Below are 23955 nucleotides of genomic sequence, written 5' to 3'. Positions count from 1 at the left end.
AAATCAGGCTCACTTCTGCATAGAAACCAATGAGCTTCTAACCCCAGCTTGTTCAGTTAAGCTTTGGCAATAAAACCTGGAAGCTCATTGGTTTCTATGCAGAAGTGAGCCTGATTTTGCACTTTTCAGCTTTAGTAAATAAACCCCATTGTGTACATAAAAGTGGGGTATGCCTGTACTGTAGGTATAATTATTTTAGGCAGGGGTTTGCTGAGATCTGAAAAATTATTTAAGGTTTTCTCTGCGGTAAAACAAAAATTGAGAAAAAGGCTTATTTAGAGGTGGGATAACATTGTTGAGTTTTGGTAGTTAAGCTTTTGGCTCAGCATAGCATGGTAAAAATCAACTTCTTTACTATGGAATATACAGACAATCACATGCAATGCAGCAGGAGAGGAAAGACCCATTGGGGATGGTTTACCAAATCAAATCGACTGTGCACCTCACAAGAGCAGTTGCACTCTGCAAGGGAATTTGCTCCAAAGCTTAGTAAATGAGGGGAACTCTGCTGACTTCCATCATCAAATCATGTCCAAGCAAAATTCCTGTTTTTTTTTTTTTTCCTTGCGTGTGATTGGGTATTTGAGCCTTACCTCATTTAAGCTGTGTAGCAAATGCCCTTGCAGAGTGCAACTGCACCTGCAAAGTGCGCAGTGTATTTTCCTTTAGTAAATCATCCCCTGTGAGTTTCTCTTCCTCTGCATTGCATGTTATTTTCTGTATATTCCCCAATAAAGAAGTTGATTTTTACCATACTATGCTCATGCTTCTGCTGCATTGCATGTGCTTTTATGGATGCATCACAAAAAATAAGTTGAATTCTGGAGTACAGCCATCCATGATTTTTATATGGTAATCTGCTGGATAAGAGGGGACTTACCTGGAGAGGTAAGATACATTGGTGTCATTTTTTACAGAGGTCTATACATCAGATCAAAAAAGTGAAACAAGGGGGTAGAGGTATTTGGCTTCAAAAGAGGGACAATCCCTCCAAATTAGAACAGATAGGATCTGTGTGGCACCATTGGGAGCAGTCTCTGGTGTCAGCACACACAGGGGGGGCACAGATCTGAGAAGAGATCGCTCCTGAAGGATAGTACATAGGGGGTTAAATCAGTCACATCCAGCCGATCACACCCCCGCCTGCCTTGGCATCCACCATTCATTCCAATACATGAAACCGAAAGTGCTGAGCGCACACGGAAGTTCCCATAGACTAGAAAAGCCCATAGGAGGGACATGCTGGTTGTGTCATCGCCCAGTCTCAGAACACACACACTTACCGGGATCCCGTCCTCTGACATGCATCCTGCAACAACCAGCGACTCATCACCATGACTGCAACTTACCGGCTCAGGAGATCACCTACCGGACAATGTTCAATGGTAAGGGAACTGCTTGTCCTAAGTGTCAGTGCCCCCGTGTGTGTGTGGTGCTCCAGGGCGGCCACAGCTGGCGCTCCTCTACCCAGTGCTCCTCTCTGGAAATAACATTGGGTGCCTAGTGCTCCTCTCTGGAAATAACATTGGGTGCCTAGTGCTCCTCTCCATACCAAACGCTCTTCTCCAGCAACCCACATGGGGGTGCCATGTGCTCCTCTCTTGCGATCCCATTGGGTGCTTAGCGCTCCCCTGCATGCCAGGGGGGGGCACCGACACTCTTCTGCAGCAATCCCGGGGGTGCCCCGCGCTTTCTCATATAATCGCAAGAAATGTCTAGTGCTCCTCTCCAGCAATACCAGGAGATGAGCTAGCGCTTCTTTCTGTCTGTTCAAAGGCATGAGCCGGCTCTCTTCTCCAGCATTCTCAGGTGGTGAGAGTTAAGTCCTTTACAGCAATCCCAGATGGCGCACTAGCGCTCCTCTCCAGTATTTCCAGGGTGTTAGAGATTACTTCTCTCCAGCATTCATTTCCCAGAGGTGCACTGGCGCTCCTCTCCAGCAATCTCAGAGGGTCCATAAGCAGCTCTCTCGAGCATTACCAGGGGGGTGCACTGGTTCTCCTCTCTAGTTTTTCCAGAGGGTTAGAGATAACTCTTTTCCAACAATCCCGAGGAGTGCATTGGCGCTCCTCTCCAGCAATCCCAATGGGTGCACTGGCACTCCTCTCCGGCAATCCCAAGGAGTGCACTGTCGCTCCTCTCCGGCAATCCCAATGGGTCCACTGGCACTCCTCTCTGGCAATCCCAAGGACTGCACTGGCGCTCCTCTCCGGCAATCCCAGGGGGTGCACTGGCGCTCCTCTCCGGCATTTTCAGAGGGTCCACAAGCACTCCTCTCCGGCAATCTCGGGGTGCCCCAGCGTTCCTCTCCGACAAACCCAGACAGGACTATCCTCTCCAGCGCAGCTCTCATCTCCTTCTCTCAGCTCTCCCCGGACGAAGTGAAAGTTCTCTCTGCTTCCTCCTCGCTTTTATTCCTCTATAATTAAGGGAATTTCCCACATTTTCATAACGAAACTGAACACCTACGCTGGCTGATGGGAACAGGTGTGTCCTGCCGGGAAATCCAGGGCGAAAGTTGTCATTTTGGAGGTGCCAGGACATGGCTGGGCAGAGCTGCGGAGCGATCAGTGCAGGTCTTGGCTGGGCAAAGGTGCGGAGCGATCAGTGCAGGTCTTGGCTGGGCAGAGGTGCGGAGCGATCAGTGCAGGTCTTGGCTGGGCAGAGGTGCGGAGCGATCAGTGCAGGTCTTGGGTGGGCAGAGGTGCGGAGCGATTAATGCAGGGCCCTGTAATGGGCAGAGGGGTGGAACGATTAATGCATGGACCTGGATTGGGCAGAGGTGCGGAGCGATCAGTGCAGGTCTTGGGTGGGCAGAGGTGCGGAGCAATTAATGCAGGGCCCTGTAATGGGCAGAGTCGTGGAGCGATTAATGCAGGTTCCTGTAATGGGAAGAGGTGCGGAGCGATCAGTGCGGGTCTTGGCTGGGCAGAGGTGCGGAGCAATTAATGCAGGGCCCTGTAATGGGCAGAGGAGCGGAGTGATCAGTGCCAGGACTTGTCTGGATTCGTTCGTACCTTGCAATGCCCTGTCTCTCTGATTGCTGCGATAAGCCGAGCCCGTCCATGGCATGGAGTGACTTGGTGTGTGTGCCAATCACCAGACTTTGTATAATAAGAGCATTAATGGGCAGCCAGTGCGGTCACAGAATGTCATCGGTCATTGGTTCGGAGCTGGCAGAACAATGAACATTGCTCACACTCATACAATTGTATTCTCTTCATAAAAAAATCTACATATATTGATCAGTCCCATATTGGGTCCTCTCTTGTAACTGCTGATCGGTGCTTTGGGTCAATGCACTTTGCACATTGCTTTTTGCAGTACTTGTGTGGGATTAATTCATTTTTCTGATAACACCTTCTAGTGAGTGTCATAAAAGGTCGAATGAGCTGTGCCATCTGTAGATTAATAAAGTAGTAGTTGTATTTAAATGATTAGCCCATGCCAACTTTGTTTGTGGTTTTTGCAAGGCACCCAGGAATCAATACATGAAAACATGGCAATTTGTACAGCAGTTGTTTATTAATAAGCAGGATTTGTATGCTGGCCTGTACTATCAATGTTTTTCCCAGTGCCAACTGGGCAGGAAAGATAGGGCTCCTGGACCTTCAGGAACCAGTCAGGATGGGACCACTAATCCAAAATGTACATTGCCTGGCTTTCAGAGGAAGAAAATACAGTGAATAGTTACATATAATTACTTAGTAGGTAATGTTGAATAACAGACACAGGTTCACCAAGTTCACAACTGAAAACACGTGAGGGTGGCACTAAGAATGAATGGCAACCTTGCATGTCTGCAAAGAAGCAGCATGGTATGATTGTGGTTGCTGTGGGTACAGGTGTGATTTACATGCTGTCCAGTACCCGCAACCACCCACACAAGTGTGATCCTTGTCTAAAAGGAGATTATGTGTACTCTTGGCATGACAAGACAGTTTATCTCTTTACATCTGTCAGCAATATTTAATTTGAAGCACAAGTGGAAGTTTATTACAAATGTATGTACATTGGAAATAACCATAAGTGATAATACAGATAGCAAAAAAGATGAATTTACAGAACCTGTCATAAAAGTGTAAAAGGAGACCACCTGATATTACTCATAAAAAAGCATCCTATTTATCTGTAAGTAAGATTATTTGATAATAGCCATAAAAAACCTAATCCAATATTAGTCATAAGAAAGAACATCTGATGTTACCTGTAAGCCCCTGTACACACGGTCGGACATTCTGCCAACCAAATCCGTTGGATTTTGTCCGACGGATTTTGTCCGACGGATTGTGTCCGAAACTGTTGCATACACACGGTCGGACCAAGTTGTCGGAAAATCCGATCATTCAGAACGTGATGACGTCATTTCGTTACGACGGGACTACGTTCAGGCTAGTAGCCAATAGCTTTGGTGTAGGAATTTGATCTGAGCATGCGTGGCACTTGGTCCGATCGGAATTCTCTACACATGATCGGAGTATGTCCGATCGGACCAGTTTGTCGGAAAATATTTCCAACAAGTTGGAAAATTGGGTCCGACGGATATTCCGACGGAATCAGTCCGATGCATACCACACACAGTCGGATTATCCGACAACACGGTCCGATAGGACACATTCCGACGGATTCTCCGACCGTGTGTACAAGGGCTAAGAAGGATCACCTGATATTAGCCATAACAAACACCACCTGAGATTAGCCATAAGAAAGACTACTTGATGTTAGCCATAAGAAAAACCACCTATTACCTGCAAGAAAAATCATCTGATATTAGCCATAAAAAGACCACATGATAATAGCCATACAAAAGATCATCTGATATTAGTCATAAGAAAGATGACACCAAACTATGCACTGGAATAACGTCTTTACAGGATGTCTCCAATTTACAAGCCGACCTCAATGCTCTGCCTAATTGTGCGACTGGCAGATTGGTTTTAATGTAGATATATGTAAAGTTATGCACTTGGGGGCTAAGAATATGCATGCATCATACATGCTAGGGGGAGTACAACTGGTGGAATCTGTAGTGGAGAAGGATCTGAGGGTTTTGGTAGATCATAAGCTCAATAATAGCATGCAATGCCAAGCTGCTGTTTCCAAAGCAAGCAAAATCCTTTCTTATATCAAGAGAGGTATGGACTCCAGAGAGAGAGATATCATTTTGCCCCTGTTCAAATCATTAGTAAGACCTCATCTGGAATATGCAGTACAGTTTTGGGCACCAGTTCTCAAAAAGGATATCGGGGGACTGGAGAAAGTGCAGAGAAAGGCAACCAGACTGATAAGAGGTAGGGATGGGTGAATGGTTCAGCCCGAGCATAAGTTTGGGCTGAACTTTGGTTGTTCGGATGTTCTGCAAACACTGAACAATATGCAGTCTTCGGGGAAAATGTGGAATACTGTTAAAGTCTATGGGACATTAATATGAAAAATCAAAAGTGTTCATTTTAAAGGCTTATCATAAAACTTGTCATAAAAAGTGTTTGGGGACCCGGGCCCCAGGGGACATGTATAATTTTTTTTAAATGGCTGTTTTTTCGGGAGCAGTGATTTTAATAATGCTTAAAGTGAAACAATAAAAGTGAAATATTCCTTTAAATTTCATACCTGGGGGGTGTCTATAGTATGTCTGTAAAGTGGAGCATTTTTCCTGTGTTTAGAACAGTCCCTTCACAAAATTAAATTTCTAAAGGAAAAATAAAGTAATTTAAAAGTACTTGTGGCTATAATGAATTGTCTGTCCCGGCAATACAGATAAAAGTCATTGAAATAAAAACGCCATGGGATCCACAACAGTCCATTACCAGGCCCTTTGGGTCTGGTATGAATATTAAAGGGAACCCCGAAACAAAATTGAAAAAAAAATTGAATGGGGGTCCCCCCAAATCCCATACCATGCCCTTCAGGTCTGGTATGGATATTAAGAGGAACCCTGCGCCAATTAAAAAAAAATGGCATAGGAATCCCCCTCAAGAGCAGTGGCGGCTTGTGTTTTTTTTTTTTTTATTATTTTGGTTTGAGGTTCCCCTTAATATTCATGCTAGATTCAAAGGGCATGGTAATCAACTGTGGGGGATCCCATGCCGTTTTTTTCAATGACTTTTATCTGTATTGCCGTGATTGATAATTCATTATAGCCACTAGTACTTTTAAATTACTTTTTTCCTTTAGAAATGTAATTTTGTGCAGGGACTGTTCTAAACACGGGAAAAATTTGCCACTTTACAGGCATACTATAGAAACCTCCCCCCGGTAAAACATTTAACCGTAACCGAGGGGGGGGTTCGGCCCATCCCCAATAAGAGGCATGGAGGAGCTCAGCTATAAGGATAGATTAGAGAAACTGAATTTATTCTCTCTTGAGAAGAAGAGATTAAGGGGGGATATGATCAACATGTACAAATATATAAGGGGTCCATATAGTGAACTTGGTGTCGAGTTATTCACTTTATGGTTAACACAGAGCACACGGGGGCACTCTTTATGTCTAGAGGAAAAGAGATTTCATCTCCAAATACAGAAAGGATTCTTCACAGTAAGAGCTGTTAAAATGTGGAATAGACTCCCTCCAGAGGTGGTTCTGGCCTGCTCAGTAGATTGCTTTAAGAAAGGCCTGGATTCTTTCCTAAATGTACATAATATAATTGGGTACTAACATTTATAGGTAAAGTTGATCCAGGGGAAATCTGATTGCCTCTCGGGGGATTAAGAAGGATTTTTTTCCCCTGCTGTAGAAAATTGGATCATGCTTTTCTGGGGTTTTTCGCCTTCCTCTGGATTAACTGTGGGTATAGGATTGTGTATATGAGATTGTTATGATATTATTTTTTATTTTTTTATTTTTATGGTTGAATTAGATGAACTTGTGTCTTTTTTCAACCTAACTATGAAAGAACACCTATATCATCTGGTATTAGCCATAAGAAGGACCACCTTATATTAACCATAAGAAAGGCCATCTGATATTGGCCATAGTACGGTAACATGCAGTAGTTGGTAATGTGCCCCGGCATCTAGTGTACTCCTGTACTAAAATCCATTTCCAGTTCCCCCTGTTAGGGATTACTTTGATCAACCCTCCTTGACCCATGTACTTTTGTATCAATAATTATATTTATAAATAAGGTGTTTTTAATCAACTAAATTGACTTGGTTTGTGTTATGCAAGATTATGTAATTACAGTCAACATACTGTTACGCTGAACTTCCATTCACAATGGGAAGTCTCCACCATGGTAGCTGTCACAATGTTCTGTAGCACGTGAAGGGTATTTGTTGTACTAAGTCTGAAACACCGTGTTCAGTTGTACTTTGGACATTTTGTTTGCCTGCTAGCATTTTTTTTTTTCAAGTAGCTGCAAGAATTCATGTGCTGCCAAAATGCATGTTTATGTATATGACCCATGCTCTGCAACGTTTACAAGGGCAATCACAGTATTTGTAATTTCTAGAGACATAATGAGATCTACCTTGGACTCCATAGTTTCTTAGTCAGCATTCCAACAACTGGAATATCATTCAAACATGACACTTTGTTGTGCATTTTATACTATGCACTGTAGTGCATGACCAATTCATTCTGCTTTATAGTTTTGATAACTATGATAGATGATTGTTTCTTCATGGCTGAGTTCAGGCAGGCATGCCTCACACAAGTTTAAAGCCGTAATTAATCCAAAAGCAAACATTTCTTTCTTTGCAGTTTACCTTAAATGTGATGGTTGCATTAGTTTTCTTTTTTAGACTTTCTTTCCCTTATGTTCACCTGGTGATCTGACCAGTAAGGCCGCGTACACACGAGAGGATTGTCCGTCCAACTTAGTCCGCTGAAACGTGTTTCAGCGGACAATCCGCTCGTGTGTGGGCTTCAGCGGACTTTTTCAGCGGACAGTCTGGCGGACTAAGTCTTTCAGAATTTCCGTAATTTTGTCCGTCCAAACTTGGTTTCAGCGGACAGTCCGCTCGTGTGTAGGCAAGTTGGACGGACTAAGTATGGCGCATGCTCAGAAAGGATTTACACGCCGAAGGTTGCATTGCAGTGTATTGGACGTCGTATTTCTAGTCCCGTCGTACGTGCTGTACACGTCATCGCGCAAGCTTTCAGCGGACTGTCTGTTCATCGTGTGTGGTCAAGTCCGTTCATTCGAAAGTTGGACGGACTGTCTGTCGGATTGTCTGACGAACTTAGTTGGGCAGACAATCCGCCCGTGTGTATGCGGCCTAAGTCTGTTGTTTTTCTACAGAACAAGCTCTCTTGCAGATTGTAACAGTTAACAGGGATGGAACAAACCATTTACCACTTACAGGAGTGCTTACAAAAATCTGTTTTATTTATTTATGTAAAACCTTTATCTCCAAAAGGAAAAAATAAATGTTTGCTGTTTATTAACCCCTTGACGCTGGTGTCTCCTGGCCCTTTAAGGGGTTTAGGATGCCAGGAGGCAGAGCAGGGTTTATGATCATGTGACTGCTGTGATTTGCTGTCACAGAGTTCACATGATCGGAAAGCTCCCGATCGTAAGCAGGGGCGCGACCACCTTTTTTTGCAAAATTGCACGCTAATATGCGGCCGCTCGCTGCCAAGGCCCACCGGGCACGAGGCCACATAATTGCATTTTGCCAGCGCCAAGAGGTTAAAATGTTAGTAGGAGTTTGGCTTCAATTTGTTAGTGTATCTAAATCTGTTAATACATCTAACACTCCCCTCCCCCTAGACTGGCAAAGGTGCCCCCCTGTTCTCATACATCGGGGGGGGGCACTCTAATACAGGAGGGGAATTTACTGGCCAGTTCATCAGGTGAACACAGAGGGGAAAAGCCTAAAAAAAAGAAAACAAATGCAGCCACCACATCTAAAATTTGGTAAGCTGCGATATATTGCAATATTTGGTTTTTGGTTTATTACCACTTTATGCTGACACATTGGTCAGGCCTACATTATTCTTAATAGAACAGATGGTTGTATACAACCTTCATAAACATGCATGCCATGTATATTATCGATATATATTATGTAAATACTATTGGTCTATAAAACTTTAGGGCCGGTTCACACAGCGAGGCGAGGCGAGGCGACACGGCTCGCCTCGCCTCGCTCCCGCAAGTCGCCCCCGTTCTGTACAATGGAACCGTTCTGAGAGGAGCGACTCGAGTCGCTCCGACTCAGAAAAAAGGTTCCTGTACTACTTCGAGGTAACTTCGGGGGCGACTTGCATTGACTTCTATACAGAAGTCCTCTGCAAGTCGCCGCTGAGCTCCCCGCAGGTCGCGGCGAGGTAAGTCGGAGACGCCTCGCCTCGCTGTGTGAACCGGCCCTTAGAAGGAACTGCAGAAAGATACAAATACATTCTTTGAGGCTTGTAGTTGTGTGCTGTAGTAGAAAGGACAATAGAAAGGTTGTTGGCCTTACTTAGGCCCCATGCACACTGCAGCTGTCAAACAGCCATTATAAATGCATTTTTTTCTGCCCCTTGGCTTGAGTCATACAAATGCGTTTTTTGATGCATTTTGCATTTTGCAGAAATGCAGGGAATTTTTTTTTAACATGGAACATGTTCACATCAATGCATTTTAGTGCCTCTGCATTTTTGGAAAGGGTTGGGGACTTTTTTTGCGCAAAATGCAGCGTTTTGCATGAAATAGAATTCAATGGACCCGCATCCAAGTACCGCGTTTTTACAACGATTTTCCCGCGATTTGCATTTTGAAAATCTGAGCCCCCCCTACCCCAAAGAAACTTGTCCCCATGTTGATGAGGACAAGGGTCTCTTCCCAACAACCCTTGCCCGGAGGTTGTCAGGGTCTGCAGGCGGGGGGCTTATCGGAATCTGGAAGCCCCTTTAACAAGGGGGGCCCCATATCCCAGCCTCCCCTCTGTGTGAATGAGTATGGGGTACATCATACCCCTACCCATTCACCTGGAAAGAAAGTAGTGTAGTGTAGTGTTAAAAAATACAGTAGACAGTTTTTGACAAGTCTTTTATTAAAAATCTTCTTCGCCACTTCTTCCTCCATCTTCTCTCTCATCTTCATCCTCCAGTCTTCTCCTTCTTCCGCTCTTCTGTCTTCTGTGTCTGGTGTTCTTCTTCCTCTGCCGCCACCGCTGCTCCCGCTAACAACCCTCCTCCGATGCTCCGTCCCCCTGATCTGTCTGTGCTGATGTCCGGCATTCCTTAAATAACGAGGGGGCATGTAAAAAAAAAAAGAAGCAAAAAGTGAATCGCGGTAAAAACGCATGTCCAAAAACACGGCAAGCACCGCAAAAAGCACTGCAGAAATGCTCAAAAGCAACATGCATAGATGTGATTCGAGCCAGAGGCTGGATTCATACCTATGCATTTTTAGTGCTTTTTGCAGATTTGCACTACAGAACATGTTCTATAGGAAACCATATTAAATGGACTGTAGTGCAAATCTTTAAAATGCAAAGAGCACTAAAACTGCATAGGTGTGAATCCAGCAGGTTGCAGTTTACATATTGCAGGTGCATTTTGCCTTTTTCAATACACGCTTTTGATCCATTGAAGTCTGAGGAATCAAAAACCAGAAATAATGTACCTGGGCCTTTCCATAAAAATGCACAGATGTGAACTACATCCGTAGGAAACCATGTTAAATGGACTGTTTCTGCAAAACTGAAAAAGCACAAAAAAATGCATAGGTGTGAACCAGGCCTAACTAAATGCTATGCATGTTTAGCACTTGACCATTTATTCATTTGGTCAGCCTGACACGCCTGAATGCATCTCACAGCTTTAGGCGCATTTTTAACACTGCTTTTCACCTATCAGGAGAACAGCATTTAAAAGAGCCTAGAGTGCTTGAGGCCTTACGCCCCAACAAAAACCTTTACTGTTTAGCGATAAATTTGTAAATATTATGTGCTGAATATTTGAGGATTAGTGTGCATTTGTGTCCTAAGTTTTTTCATTATTTTTATTGCACTTCAGTTAAAGTGGTTGTAAAGACACAAGAAACTCAGCTGTTCCGGGACTCCCTCTCCTTATTGTCTTAGACCGCAGCAAGTGCCCATTGGCTCCCACTACTGTATATCACAGCCAGTGAGCCAATGAGGAGAACGTGGAGGCGAGGCCGACCTGCGGCTCTATGTGTCTTATGGAAGCATAGAACAGCAGCTCGGGAGCGAGCATGCAGAGGTGACCCCAGGGAAAGCGGCTTCCTCTGGGGGTATTGCTCGAGGGTAGAAGCGCAGGTGAGGGACCTGAAAACAAAGAAATGGGGCTGCTCTGTGCAAAATCATTACACAGAGCAGATAAATATAATGTTTGTTTTTTGATTTTTAAAACAAGCTTTACTATCACTTTAACTTTTTGTAAGAACTAAGCGTCCAAGCTTAAAAATCGCTGCTTCTATAGGAGTTTTGCATTTTCTCAGTAGAATCAGCTCATTGTTATCCTATGTGCCCATGCACAGGACACATCACAAAAAAATCACTAAGCGCTACTAAACCCCTGTACAAAATTGATCTCTGCGCTTTTTTATTCTGTCAAACGAACCAGTGTTTTTTTAAGCTCATTGTGCATGGACCCTTAAAGTGGTTGTTAAGCCACTTTAACCTCTTTATCCACTTGAGACCCGCGCTATAGCCGAATGATGGCTACAGCGCGGATCTCCTTTGCCGGGACTACGTCTATTGACGTAGTCCCGTGCACGAGCGGCCTGCGCGCCCCCTGAGGGGCGCGCGCGGCGCGCTCTGTGATCGGCGAGTCTATGAGACTCGCCTGATCACCGATCCAAGCAAGGGGTCGATCCCGACCCCTTATCACGTAATCAGCTGTCAGCCAATGACAGCTGATCATGTGATATAACGGAGCCGGTAATCGGAAAAAAAAAAAGAGCCGATCGCCGGTGGCCGGGATCGGGACATCAGTCAGCCCTGCCAGTGCCCACCTGCCCCCTGCCAGTGCCCACCTGCCCCCTCATCACTGAACATAATAAAAAAATAAGTGCCCCCCGTCAGTGCCACCCAGCAGTGCCCACAGTGCCACCCAGCAGTGCCCATAGTGCCACCCAGCAGTGCCACCCAGCAGTGCCCACAGTGCCACTCAGCAGTGCCCACAATCTGCCTCAACAAAGGTGCTGCACCCCAGTGCCACATATCCGTGCCCATCAGTGTCATCTACCAGTGCCCAGCAGTGCCGCCCATCAGTGCCCAGCAGTGCCACCTATCAGAGCCACCTATCAGTGCAGATCAGTCCCATCTATCAGTGGTACCTATCAGTGCCCCTTAGTGCCACCCATCCGTGCCACCCATCTGCCGCCCATCCGTGCCATCTTATCTGTGCCCATCTTTGCCCATCAGTGCCGCCTTATCTGTGCCCATCGGTTCCGCCTTATCTGTGCCTATTAGTGCCGCCTTAACTATGCCTATCAGTGCCCACCAGTGCAGCCTATCAGTGCCCACCAATGCAGCCTATCAGTGCCCACCAATGCAGCCTATTAGTGCCCACCAGTGCAGCCTATTAGTGCCGCCTCATCAGCGCACTTCAATGAAGGAGAAAAATGACCTGTATGCAAAATTTTATAACAAACTATTAAACATGATTTTTTTATTTTTTATTTTTTGCATCTTTTTTTGTTTGTTTAGCAAAAAATAAAACTCCCAGCTGTAACTAAATACCACCAAAAGAAAGCTCTATTTGTGGGAAAAAAATTATAAAAATTTCATTTGGGTACAGTGTTGTATGCCCGCGCAATTGTCATTCAAGGTGCATCAGCGCTGAAAGCTGAAAATTGGTCTGGGACTGAGGGGGGTTTAAGTGCCCAGTAAGCAAGTGGTTATACTATCCGCACTGTCTCTGAATGCTGTGTGCCCCTGTGTGTGTGATTTATTTAAACAATGCAGTATATACCTCATTGCAGAGCGTCTCTCAGTGCTCACGTGACCGGTCGCCTCTCTTCTCCCCGTCTGACAGCTAGAGATTCCCCCACTGACGTTAGTTGGGAGGGGGAGGAGGTGAGGGCAAGAGCCAACCGGTCACGTGAGGCCGGCCAAATTGTTTAGTAACTCTACCTCCTACAGCTCTCCACTGACAAACATGCCGAAAAACGCTACTGCAAAAACGTTGAAAAACTGAAAAACCGCAGCTGTAAAAACATCCAGTGTGCATATGCACCGCATGTAAGGCTAGATTCACACCTATGCATTTTTTGTGCTTTTTGCATTTTAAAGATTTGCACTACAGAATGTGCTCCATAGAAAACCATGTTAAATGGACTGTAGTGCAAATCTGCAAAATGCAAAAAGCACTAAAAATGCATACGTGTGAATCCAGCCTAAAACACCTGAAAAACCCACATAAAAAGCACTCATACATGCAAATGCTGTCCCTTTAAGGCATGTTACACAGCACAGTGCTTGTGCTGTGTAATTTGGCCCCCTTAATCACCTGAAATACCTGGCTGATCCTGCCTGGTTCTGCCCTCTCCCTGTAAACTGATCACATTATATCATGGCTGCTGAGCCCTGACACTGTGGTCAGTTTACATGCCTCCATCATCTGCTGTCTCTCCTGTCTGCTCTCCTGTGTCTCCCTCTGTCCTGTTCCCCCCTCCCCTCTCTGCCTGTCAGCTAGTGACAGTGTCCAACCCCCTCAGCTTCATTTGTATACTATCCACACTGTCTCCTAATGCTGTGTGCCCCTGTGTGTGCGATTTAAAAAAAAAAATGCAGTATATACCTCATTTCAGAACATCTCACGTGACCAGTGGCTCTCCCCTCCTCTCCTCCTCCCCTCCTGACTGACATCAGCGGTGGAATCTCTAGCTGTCAGATGGGGAGAGGAGAGAGGCGGCCAGTGATGTGAGCACTGGGAGATGCTCTGAGATGAGGTATATACTGCATTTTTTTAAAATAAAATCACACACACCCAGGGGCACATAGTACTAGGAGACAGCGTGGATAGCTTCCAATTTTTTTAGGTATTTTACATGAGGTGCATATGCACACTGGATGTTTTTACAGCTGCTGTTTTTGGCTTCAGGAGTTTTTTTGTGTGCACTGCACTTATCTAGATACAGGCCTCATGCACACTGGACATTATATAAACTCCAGTAGTGTTAGCTTTAGAAAGCTGTAGCTGTAGCTGTAGAATGAGTTGTTCAGCGTTTTTGCAGAAGCGTTTTGTCAGTGGAGAGCTGTAGGCAGTAGAGTTACTAAACAACTAATAATTAATTTACTATATAATAAGATGCTACCATCCACCTTAACCATAGGTATACTTCCTTAGAAGCCCACCACACCTTGGGACCTTGATGGTGAAACTTTGCCTTAGTAGCACCTATCTCAACAAGACTGCTGAAGTCATTACAAGGGTGTCATACTTTTGAAGGGGTATTCATTCATTTTATAAGGAGAGTCCAGGAATGGACTTGTACCCCTATTGCTTAATTTTGTACCAGCCATAAGTCAATGGAAGTACATAGAAGTACAGTACCTTGCAAAAGTATTCACCCCCCTTGGCATTTTTTGTGTTTTGTTGCCTCACATCCTGGAATTAACATTGTTGATTGTTTGAGGATTTGCATCATTTAATTTACAGAACATGCTCACAACTTTGAAGATTTTTTTTTTTTTTGTGAAGCAGACAACAAATAGGACAAAATAACAGAATAAGTCAATGTGCATAACTATTCACCCCCCCCCAAGTCAATATTTTGTAGAGCCACCTTTTGCAGCTATCACAGCTCCAAGTCACTTTGGATAAGTCTCTATGAGCTTGCCACATCTTACCACTGGGATTTTTGCCCATTCCTCCTTTCAAAACTGCTCCAGCTCCTTTTACATTGGATAGTTTGCGCTTGTGAACAGCAATCTTTAAGTCTGACCACAGATTTTCTATTGGATTAAGGTCTGGGCTTTGACTAGGCAATTCCAACACATTTCCCCTTAAACCACTCAAGTGTTGCTTTAGCAGTGTGTTTGGTGTCATTATCCTGCTGGAAGGTGAACCTCCATCCTAGCCTCAAATCACACACAAAGTGGTACAGGTTTTTCTCAAGAATATCCCTGTATTTACCACCATCCATCTTTCCCTCAACTCTGACCAGTTTCCCAGTCCTGACTGCTGAAAAACACCAACACAGAATGATGCTGCCACCACCATGTTTTACTGTGGGGATGGTGTTCTTTGGGTGATGTGATGTGTTGGGTTTGCGCCAGACATAGCGTTTTCTTTGATGGCCAAAAAGTTACATCAGACCAGAGTACATCAGACATCAGACCAGAGTACCTTCCTCCATACATTTTGGGAGTCTTCCACATGCCTTTCCACGAATTCAGAATGTGTTATTTTGTTTTTTTCTGAAATGAATGGCTTTCTTCTGGCCACTCTGCCATAAAGCCCAACTCTATGGAGCGTACGGCTTATTGTCATCCTAGGTACAGATACTCCAGTCCCTGCTGTGGAACTCTGCAGATCCTCCAGGGTTACCTTAGGACTCTGTGCTGCCTCTCTGATTAATGCCCTCCTTGCCCGGTCCACGAGTTTTGGTGTACGGCCGTCTCTTGGCAGGTTTGCTGTTGTGCCATGTTCTTTCCATTTGGTTATGATAGAATTGATGCTCTTAGGGATCATCAAAAATGTGGATATTTTTTATAACCTAATCCTGACTTCTCAACAACATTGTCCCTTACTTGCTTGGAGAGTTCCTTGGTCTTCATGGCAGTGTTTGGTTAGTGGTGCCTCTTGCTTAGGTGTTGCAGCTTCTGGGGCCTTTCAAAAAGGTGTGTACCTTATTTATCGGCGTATAACATGCATTTTTTTCCCCTTAAAATCGGGGGAAAATCATGGGTGCGTGTTATACGCCGATCCCCCCGCCGATCTGCCGATCTGCGCTCTGTGGAGCGCCGCCGACATTTGACGTGCTGAGCCGAGTGTACTGTGTACTCGGCTCCGCTCTCAGTCACGCCCAGTCCCGCCTCCTAGCCTTGACGTCCTGCCATTGGCCCGGTGTTGTGACCATCACAGGAGCCAGGACAAGGGGGCGGGATGTGGGCGTTACTGCGAGCAGAGCCGAGTAGCCGAGTACCCTCGGCTCAGCTCGGTCTATGTTGGCGGCGGGAGGAGCCAAAGATCTCGACGGCGGCGGCAGGAGGAGCCAAAGATCTCGGCGGCGGCGGCGGCGGGAGGAGCCGAAGATCTCGACGGCGGCGGGAGGAGCCGAAGATGGCGGCGGGAGGAGCCGAAGATGGTGGCGGCGGCGGTAAATTTAAAACTAACCATACTGCAATTTTGTGGAAGGCTGCAAGGGGACAGTGTAGGGCTGCAGGGGGACAGTGTAGGGCTGCAGGAGAACAGTGTAGGGCTGCAGGGGGACAGTGTAGGGCTGCAGGAGAACAGTGGAGGGCTGCAGGGGGACAGTGGAACGCTACATTGATGGGCATTTAAAATGTAAGGTTTTTTTCCTTAAACTTGCCTCCTAAAAGTTTTTTCCTTAAACTTCCCTCCTAAACTTGGGGTGCGTGTTATACGCCGGCGCGTGTTATACGCCGATAAATACGGTATATGTAATGACAGATCATGTGACACTTAGATTGCGCACAGGTGGACATCATTTCACTAATTATGTGACTTCTGAAGGTAATTGGTTGCACCAGAGCTTTTTATGAGCTTCATAACAAAGGGGGTGAATACATACACACATGCCAATTATAATTTTTTTATTTCTGAAAAATAGTTTTATGTATCTATTTTTCTAATTTTACTTCACCAACTTAGACTATTGTGTTCTGATCCATCACATATAATTCAGATTAAAAAAAAAAAACATTGAACTAAAGGCTGTAATGTAACAAAATAGGTAAAAAGCCAAGGGGGTGAATACTTTTGCAAGGCACTGTATCACTGTATCACTTAAAGATGCAACTGCCATTGGTTATTACAATTTTGAGTGGGTACTGATAACCTAATCATTTGCCAGCTTTTTTTCATTCTCTGAAGTTTGTCATGCACTTTACAATATGATTGTAAAATCTTTGTACAATTGAATTGAGCAAAACTATATAAAGTGAAACAATGTAACTATTGTATGTAATGTGAAAGTCTAGTTAAATAATCATGGTCCTTATACCTGTGGTTGGTAGATCTAAAGGAGATTGCAGGGTGTATGGTAAGCTTAGAGTCCAGTGCCATGATTGTGGTGCAGTGGCCTGTCTCTGTTTTCTCCTACTAGGAAACTCTTGCAGCTGGTTTCCACATTTAAAGTGATTATTAGCAATTATCTTGTGAAACAAACCAATCAATTTAAAATAGAAATGAAAGGCATTTGTGTATAGATAAAAAAAAAAAACATTATCTACACCCTTTCCTTAAGTGATTACATACCCTCTGTTCTCAGATACATAAGAGATGGGGGAGGAGAAACAGCATTATACGGAGCTTCCCAGTGAATGGCAGTTCAGGGGGGCATGAAAGCAGAAGTCTGATCATTGGAGGAGATTACACTGAATTCCCAGCATAGCTAGAGAACTGACCACAGTGTGTTCTCTCCTGCTTAGTGTGGTTGATTTTTGATAGGAAAGCAGAGGGACTGGCAGGATCACTAGGAAATTCACGCAAAGGAAGCAATACAAAGAGAACAGGATATTTTCTCATACAAGTACATAGTACAGCTGATACATATCAGGAATATGAAATGTTGGTTTTACATATTCTTTAAGGGCTCTTTCTTACCAGCAGCCACACTGAACATACAGCTACTGGTGTTGGTGTGCACCGGTAGGAATGGCGTTCATGTGCTAATGCCTGTGCATGGTACTGCTTACTTTTTCTTTTTTAGAAATACATTTAAATGCTTTGTCTTGCATTGGGTCCCAACACATCTGGTGTAAAAGGGCTCTAAAAAAAAGACTTGATGCCTGTAAATTACGTATCTTGGAGTACAGTTCAGAACACAGGCTGAATATCCATAGACCCTGGCTTATAGGCTGGTGCCTTCAGGTGAATGGACAGTTGCAAGCTTTTGAGGACAAGCCCCCCTGGCAACCCCCCTATAACCCCACTACACTCCATGAGTTCTCAGTTTTGTTGCAAGCATTGCAGAGCAGAGGGTGACTTGTGTCCTGTACTGTACTACAAGATATAGAATTAACAGGTAAGTCAAAATTCCTCTTATCTTAATCATACAGTAATAGACACAGGCTGAATAGTCATACACCCTTGGACACTCTCATGCATTGAATGAAAAGAATGGGCAACACTTAAGCAAGCAAAAACTGTGCCACCAGGCCCAACAACAACAAAGTTCAACAGACCCAACTTCAGGGTGCCGGAACCTGCAACCGCAGGGCACTGGTTGTTCACCCAGCATAACTTTGAAAAAGTCTAGGTGATGGCATTAAAAAGCTGGGCGACAAAAGCTCAATGTTGGAACACCTAGGAGACATCTGGTGGAGAGAGCATGTAAAAGTGCAGGAGTTTTGTCCTTAAGGCCCCTTTCACAAGGGCTCCTCTGTGTAACGGATTCCACTTGCTCAGTGGGGATCAGTGGAGCGATGCAGGAAGATGACAGGTCCTGTTCGCTCCACTGTGCAGAGCCAACATGGACACAGTCCTGCTCTCCTCTATGTGGAAATCGGATGCAAACTGACCGCCTGTCCATTTTCCTCTGATCCTATACGATCCAGTCCGCCGGACGGATGGAAAATAGGACCAGCATCCATCTGGATTTTGGGGGCAGGATCGGATAGCGGCGGATGTCAGCGGACATATGTCTGCTGACATCTGCCACTCCATAGGGGAGACTGGAGGGTCTGTCTGAAAAACTGACAAGCAGAAATGATCGGACAACCCATGTGAAAGGGCCCTGAGCATGTAAGCTCTGGTGGTGAGTTGTCGTTTACATCTAACGGGAGTGGACTTTGAAGCAGGATGTCCCTTGCAAATTCAGTACGATGAATAGGGTGTCTGTCTTCCTCAGCCACTATCTGATAAACCTAATGGCAACCAAGAAGGTAACTTTGCAGGAAGGAGCATCCAAAGAAATCTTCCTAATGGGTTCAAAGAATTGTTTCAGAGTGAGGCCAGAGGTTTTGAGAAAAGAGTGGACAAGACCCAAACATATCCTTTCAAAGTGCTTAAAATGGAACTTAACCCATTGATGTAACTTTTTCCCAAAACAATTATGTTTAACGCATGCTGTTAATGAAAACTGTCAGATTTGACTTGTGCTCTCAACTGAACTGTTAAGCTATGTAATGACTGGTGTCATATCTGATCACATGTGCAGCACCATGACAACTGCAAATCAAACAGAATCTAAGATGGCAGATACCTTGGCTTTAAATGGTAGGAGGGTTTAGTTCTGCTCAAGTCCTATTTGTGGGAAGGCCAGAATAGGAGGCGCAGAGTAATCTCAGGAATTTAAATGCCTGTTTTCACAGCAGATGATGGAAGATTTCCAGGTGTAATAGTAGGTCTTTCTGGAAACGGATTCACTTGCTTTTAGCAAAGTAGAAATAACATCAATGTTGTTAAGGCCTCTGACAGAAAAGCAGGATGGATTAGGGAGACCAGGGATCATCTCCTGATAGTCTGAGTATGTCTGTGTACCATAAGAGTCTGGGTCAGTTTGGTGCAAATCAGCAGTTTCTTCTCTTGTTTTATTGTGTGGAGCAGGTGAAGCATAGATTAGCCTAAACTGAGACCAGGGATTATCCAAACATCCATTCCCAGTGCCAGGGAACTTGTTGTTCAGTCTAGAGGCCAGGATATCCATGTCCAGAGTCCCCCATGTTTGACATATCAGGTTCAAGATGTCGAGGAGAAGGACCCATTCTTCTTGGTCCAGGTGGTGACAACTAAGGTAATCCACCTTCCAGCTGTCGACCCCTGAGAAGTGGACAGCAGAGATCACTGGACAGTGTTTCTCCATCCATGAAGTGAGCAGGCATGCTTTCTATAAGCATGAAGTCCTGGTACCCCCTACTGATTGATGTAGGCCACAGCCAAGGCTTTGGGATTCATTTACTAAAGGTAAATAGACTATGCACTGTTGCAATCATTTTCAATAGAGCTTAGTAAATGCGGTAAAGATCTTCTGATTTTAATTATTTGCAAGCAAAAATTCTTGCACCTTTTTACAGTGAATCTTCACCACATTTACTAAGCTCTGGGAGAAATGAGAGGAATTGCACTTGCAGAGTGCAACTTGACTTTAAAAGTGCACAATGTTTGCCTTTAGGAAATCCACCCACTGTCTGATTGCACCCTGACTGGGTGTCCTTACAAAAGGGGGTTAGTTGTGTAGAGCCATCTTTATTGTTCTGAGCTTCAGGATGTTGATGGGTACTCAACATCTTGAGTACCTTATAAGGAGCTCTATGCAGAAGTGGCACTAAAGTGGGCAATCTCTAGTGTGATGTAACACCTGGTCATGCACCTGAGACTAAAGCTGGCTATAGATTAATATAGATATATATTTTTTTCATGGACAGATAAAAAAAAAAAGAAGGGAACTGATTCCTCTATCCACACAGGCAAGGCGGATAGAGGAATCCTCTCCACTGAGACATTTTATTCTGCCAAAGAGGATTTTCTGCTGTCAGAATACAATGATCAGCAGCAACAGCTCATTGGTGGCAGCTGTTGATTGAGAAAAAATTTACAGTACTTCTATATGTCAAAAGTCGATCGTTGGACTTCTGTCAAGTGGGAGCAGCCAAATTTTGGTCGAAGCGTGGCCAGTGCCTTCTGAACTGGTGTTCTAAGTGACTGGATTTTAAGTTTGAAAAGCTTACACTGTAATAATGAATAAATTCCAAGCACAGCCTTGGTTTCCTGATAGTTATAACCTATAAAAATATATTATTCAGGATTTTGGGGCTCTAGAGATACTGGGTTAACCCTGTCTTACTTGCCTATACCACTGGTCCCTATATTGGGGGTTCAGGTTTTGCCTGTCATGGTGGGCATGCCTCTGGAGGAGTCTTCAGGGTTTGGGTTCCATAGGGAATGACCACAGCCCTGGACCTGTTTAGCACCCTGCAACTAACTACACCAATTGCACAAAGTGTTGGGGTGAATGCCCACGTGGGATACAGAGCCCAAAGCACCATTACATCCCCATGGCACGGGGTCCAAATATGGTTCCCAGATTTTACAGAGGTTGCATCAATCTGGATGCACTGCATCTCTTGTATTAGAAGACAGTGAAGAGTTGACTACAGAGTAGATTGAAGAATTGAAAATAAAATAATATCTTACTTATGCACACTGGGCTTAAAAAAACCCCAGTACGCTTGGCAGAAAAAAACACTCATATAGAACGTTTTTGTACAGAGTTTAGGATGGAGGAGTTGAAGAGGATTCCAGTGGCAACCTGTGAAGCTCTGGTGAACCTCATGCCCAAGAGGGCTAAGGCAGTGCTGGAAAATAATGGTAGCCACACTTTTGGCCCAATTTGGACATTTTTACTAAGGGGTGTACTCACTTGTGTTGAGGTATTTTGAGGGGACAGCAAATTGACACTGTTATACAAGCTGTACACTCACTACTATACATTGTAGCAAAGTGTCATTTCATCAGTGTTGTCACATGAAAAGATATAATAAAGTATTTGCAAAAATGTGAGGGGTGTTGGAAAACTGCTGTTGGGTATAATATAATGTTTGACAAAGGGGAAGAAAAATTCCCAGTGGATGATTTGCAATTGTCAGCAATCACAGGGTGTTTGTTTTTGTCAGTTAGGTTTACCCCTATTCATATGCAGAATTGCCTTTCATAGCATGTTCACTTCTGAATTCAAATACTTCTGAAAGTTATCGGGATGAGGCAGTTGTGAGCGTATTCCTCATTTTGTTATTTTAACTTCCTTCAAAGGACCAAGCTGTTCAGCAAAAGTGGAAGTTAGTTGGCTAAGACAAATCAGTTATCACTGACAGGGGTGCTTAACCACTTGCCGCCCGCCCTATAACAAATTGACGGTGGCAAAGTGGTTGCATAATCCTGATCGGACGTCATATGACGTGATCAGGATTATGAGCCGCTGCCCGCCCCCGGGGGCGCGCATCGCGGCGATTGTTGTTGCGGGGTGTCAGTCTGACACTCGGAAACTACGATCTCGGTAAAGAGTCTCCGACTGAGACTCTTTACCACGTGATCAGCCGTGTCCAATCACGGCTGATCACAGTGTAAATAGGAAAAGCCGGTGATCGGCTTTTCCTCACTCGCGTCTGCCAGGCGTGAGTAGAGGAGAGCCGATCGGCTGCTCCTCTGACAGGGGGGGTCTGTGCTGATCGATTATCAGCACAGCCCCCCCAAGGATGCCCACACTGGACCACCAGGGATGCCACCATACCACCAGGGATACCCAGGACAAGGTATGCCACCCTAGACCACCAGGGACTCCAGTCAGTGCCACAATGGATGCCAATCAGTGCCCATAAAGGATGCCAATCAGTGCCCACAATGGGCATCACTGATTGGCATGCATTATTGTTTGGCACTGATTGGCATCCATTAGTACAATATATTATAATACAATGCCGCCTATCAGTTCCCATCTGTGCCGCCTATCAGTGCCCATCCATGCCACTTATCAGTGCCCATCCATGCCCACCTGTGCCGCCTACCCATGCCCACCTGTGCCGCCTACCCATGCCCACCTGTGCCGACTAACCCATGCCCACCTGTGCCACCTATCCATGCCCATCCATGCCAATTTGTGCCACCTATCAGTGCCCATCTGTGTCGCCCATCAGTGCCACCCATCAGTGCCGCCTATCAGTGCCACATATCGGTGTCCATCAATGCCACCCCATCAGTGCCACTTCATTGGTGCCACCCCATCGGTGCCCATCAGTGCCGCCTTATCATTGCCCATCAGTGTAACCCCATCAGTGGCCATCAGTGAAGGAGAAAACTTACTTATTTGCAAAGTTTTGAAACTGAAACAAAAAAAACATTTTTTTTTCTAAATTTTCGGTATTTTTTTATTTGTTTAGCAAAAAATAAAAACCGCAGAGGTGATCAAATACCACCAAAAGAAAGCTCTATTTGTGGGAAAAAAATGATAAAAATTTCATTTGGGTACAGTGTAGCATGACCGCGCAATTGTCATTCAAAGTGCGACAGCGCTGAAAGCTCAAAATTGGTCTGGGCAGGAAGGTGTTTAAGTGCCTGGTATTGAAGTGGTTAAAATGGTCAGCTTTTACTAATTTATGTAAAACCTTTATCCCTAAAAGGAGAAAACAACTAATGCTACAGCTATAGTAATAAATAAGGCTAGCCCCTGTTCAAAATGGCACTAAACCAGTGAAATTAAAGTGTTATTAAACCCAGGACCCTGCATTCATTATATCTGGTCTCCAACAGTACAGAGCATGGAAATTCAATTATTTTAGTAAATATAAACTGCTAAATACCTTTTCTCATCTGCATTATATAACAGTCTTGTGACTTCTATCAGTGTCTGGTTAAAGTTTGTAGGAGGAATTTTCATTCTCCTCTGACTGACCGGTGCGGCTACAGGACACTTGGCCCTCTGCCTGGACTGTGCTGATTGGTCCTGTGCTGATTACATGCACTCTTCTAAGAAAAAAAAAACGCTCTAGCAATATACACCAAACTGAGCATGTGAAGAGTGACTCCAAAGGCTCTGCTTATCAGAAGATGGTTTGGAGACAGTGGAAGAAGGGGAGGATCAGAGAAAACAGGATCAAACAGCCTTTTTACACAATGCAGAGGATTAACCCCTTGGGTTCCACAGTAAGTATAACAAGCATGCTTTCATGCAGCCCTTTTAACCAGGGGGCCCATGCACCCTGGGGTGCCTTTAGGTTTCTTCAGGGGTGCCTTGGCTAATGTCCCCAAAATAGTATGCAAACCAGCGGGTGGATTAAGCTGTTTAGTTACACAAAGCCACAGGTTTTCATAGTGCGCCATTACAACCTTCCAGCTTCTAGCATCCTAACAACCAATGATGTAATTGGTTG

General features: G+C 44.7%; 1 protein-coding gene across 1 annotated transcript in view; it reads left to right on the top strand.

Moving 5' to 3' along the window:
* Positions 1–1234: 1234 nt before the first annotated feature.
* Positions 1235–23955, top strand: part of LOC143997339 (uncharacterized) — a 134247-nt gene continuing 111526 nt past the window's right edge. The window contains exon 1 of the mRNA XM_077492917.1: positions 1235–1385. Within this exon, the coding sequence (XP_077349043.1) occupies positions 1376–1385 (10 nt within the window). The 5' untranslated portion in view covers positions 1235–1375. The remainder of the gene's footprint in view (positions 1386–23955) is intronic.

Source organism: Lithobates pipiens, unplaced genomic scaffold (assembly GCF_037356315.1).
Source record: "Lithobates pipiens isolate NorthernLeopardFrog02 unplaced genomic scaffold, aLitPip1_a1.2 Scaffold_19, whole genome shotgun sequence".
NCBI lineage: Eukaryota > Metazoa > Chordata > Amphibia > Anura > Ranidae > Lithobates > Lithobates pipiens.
This window is presented reverse-complemented; position numbering and strand designations above follow the sequence as displayed.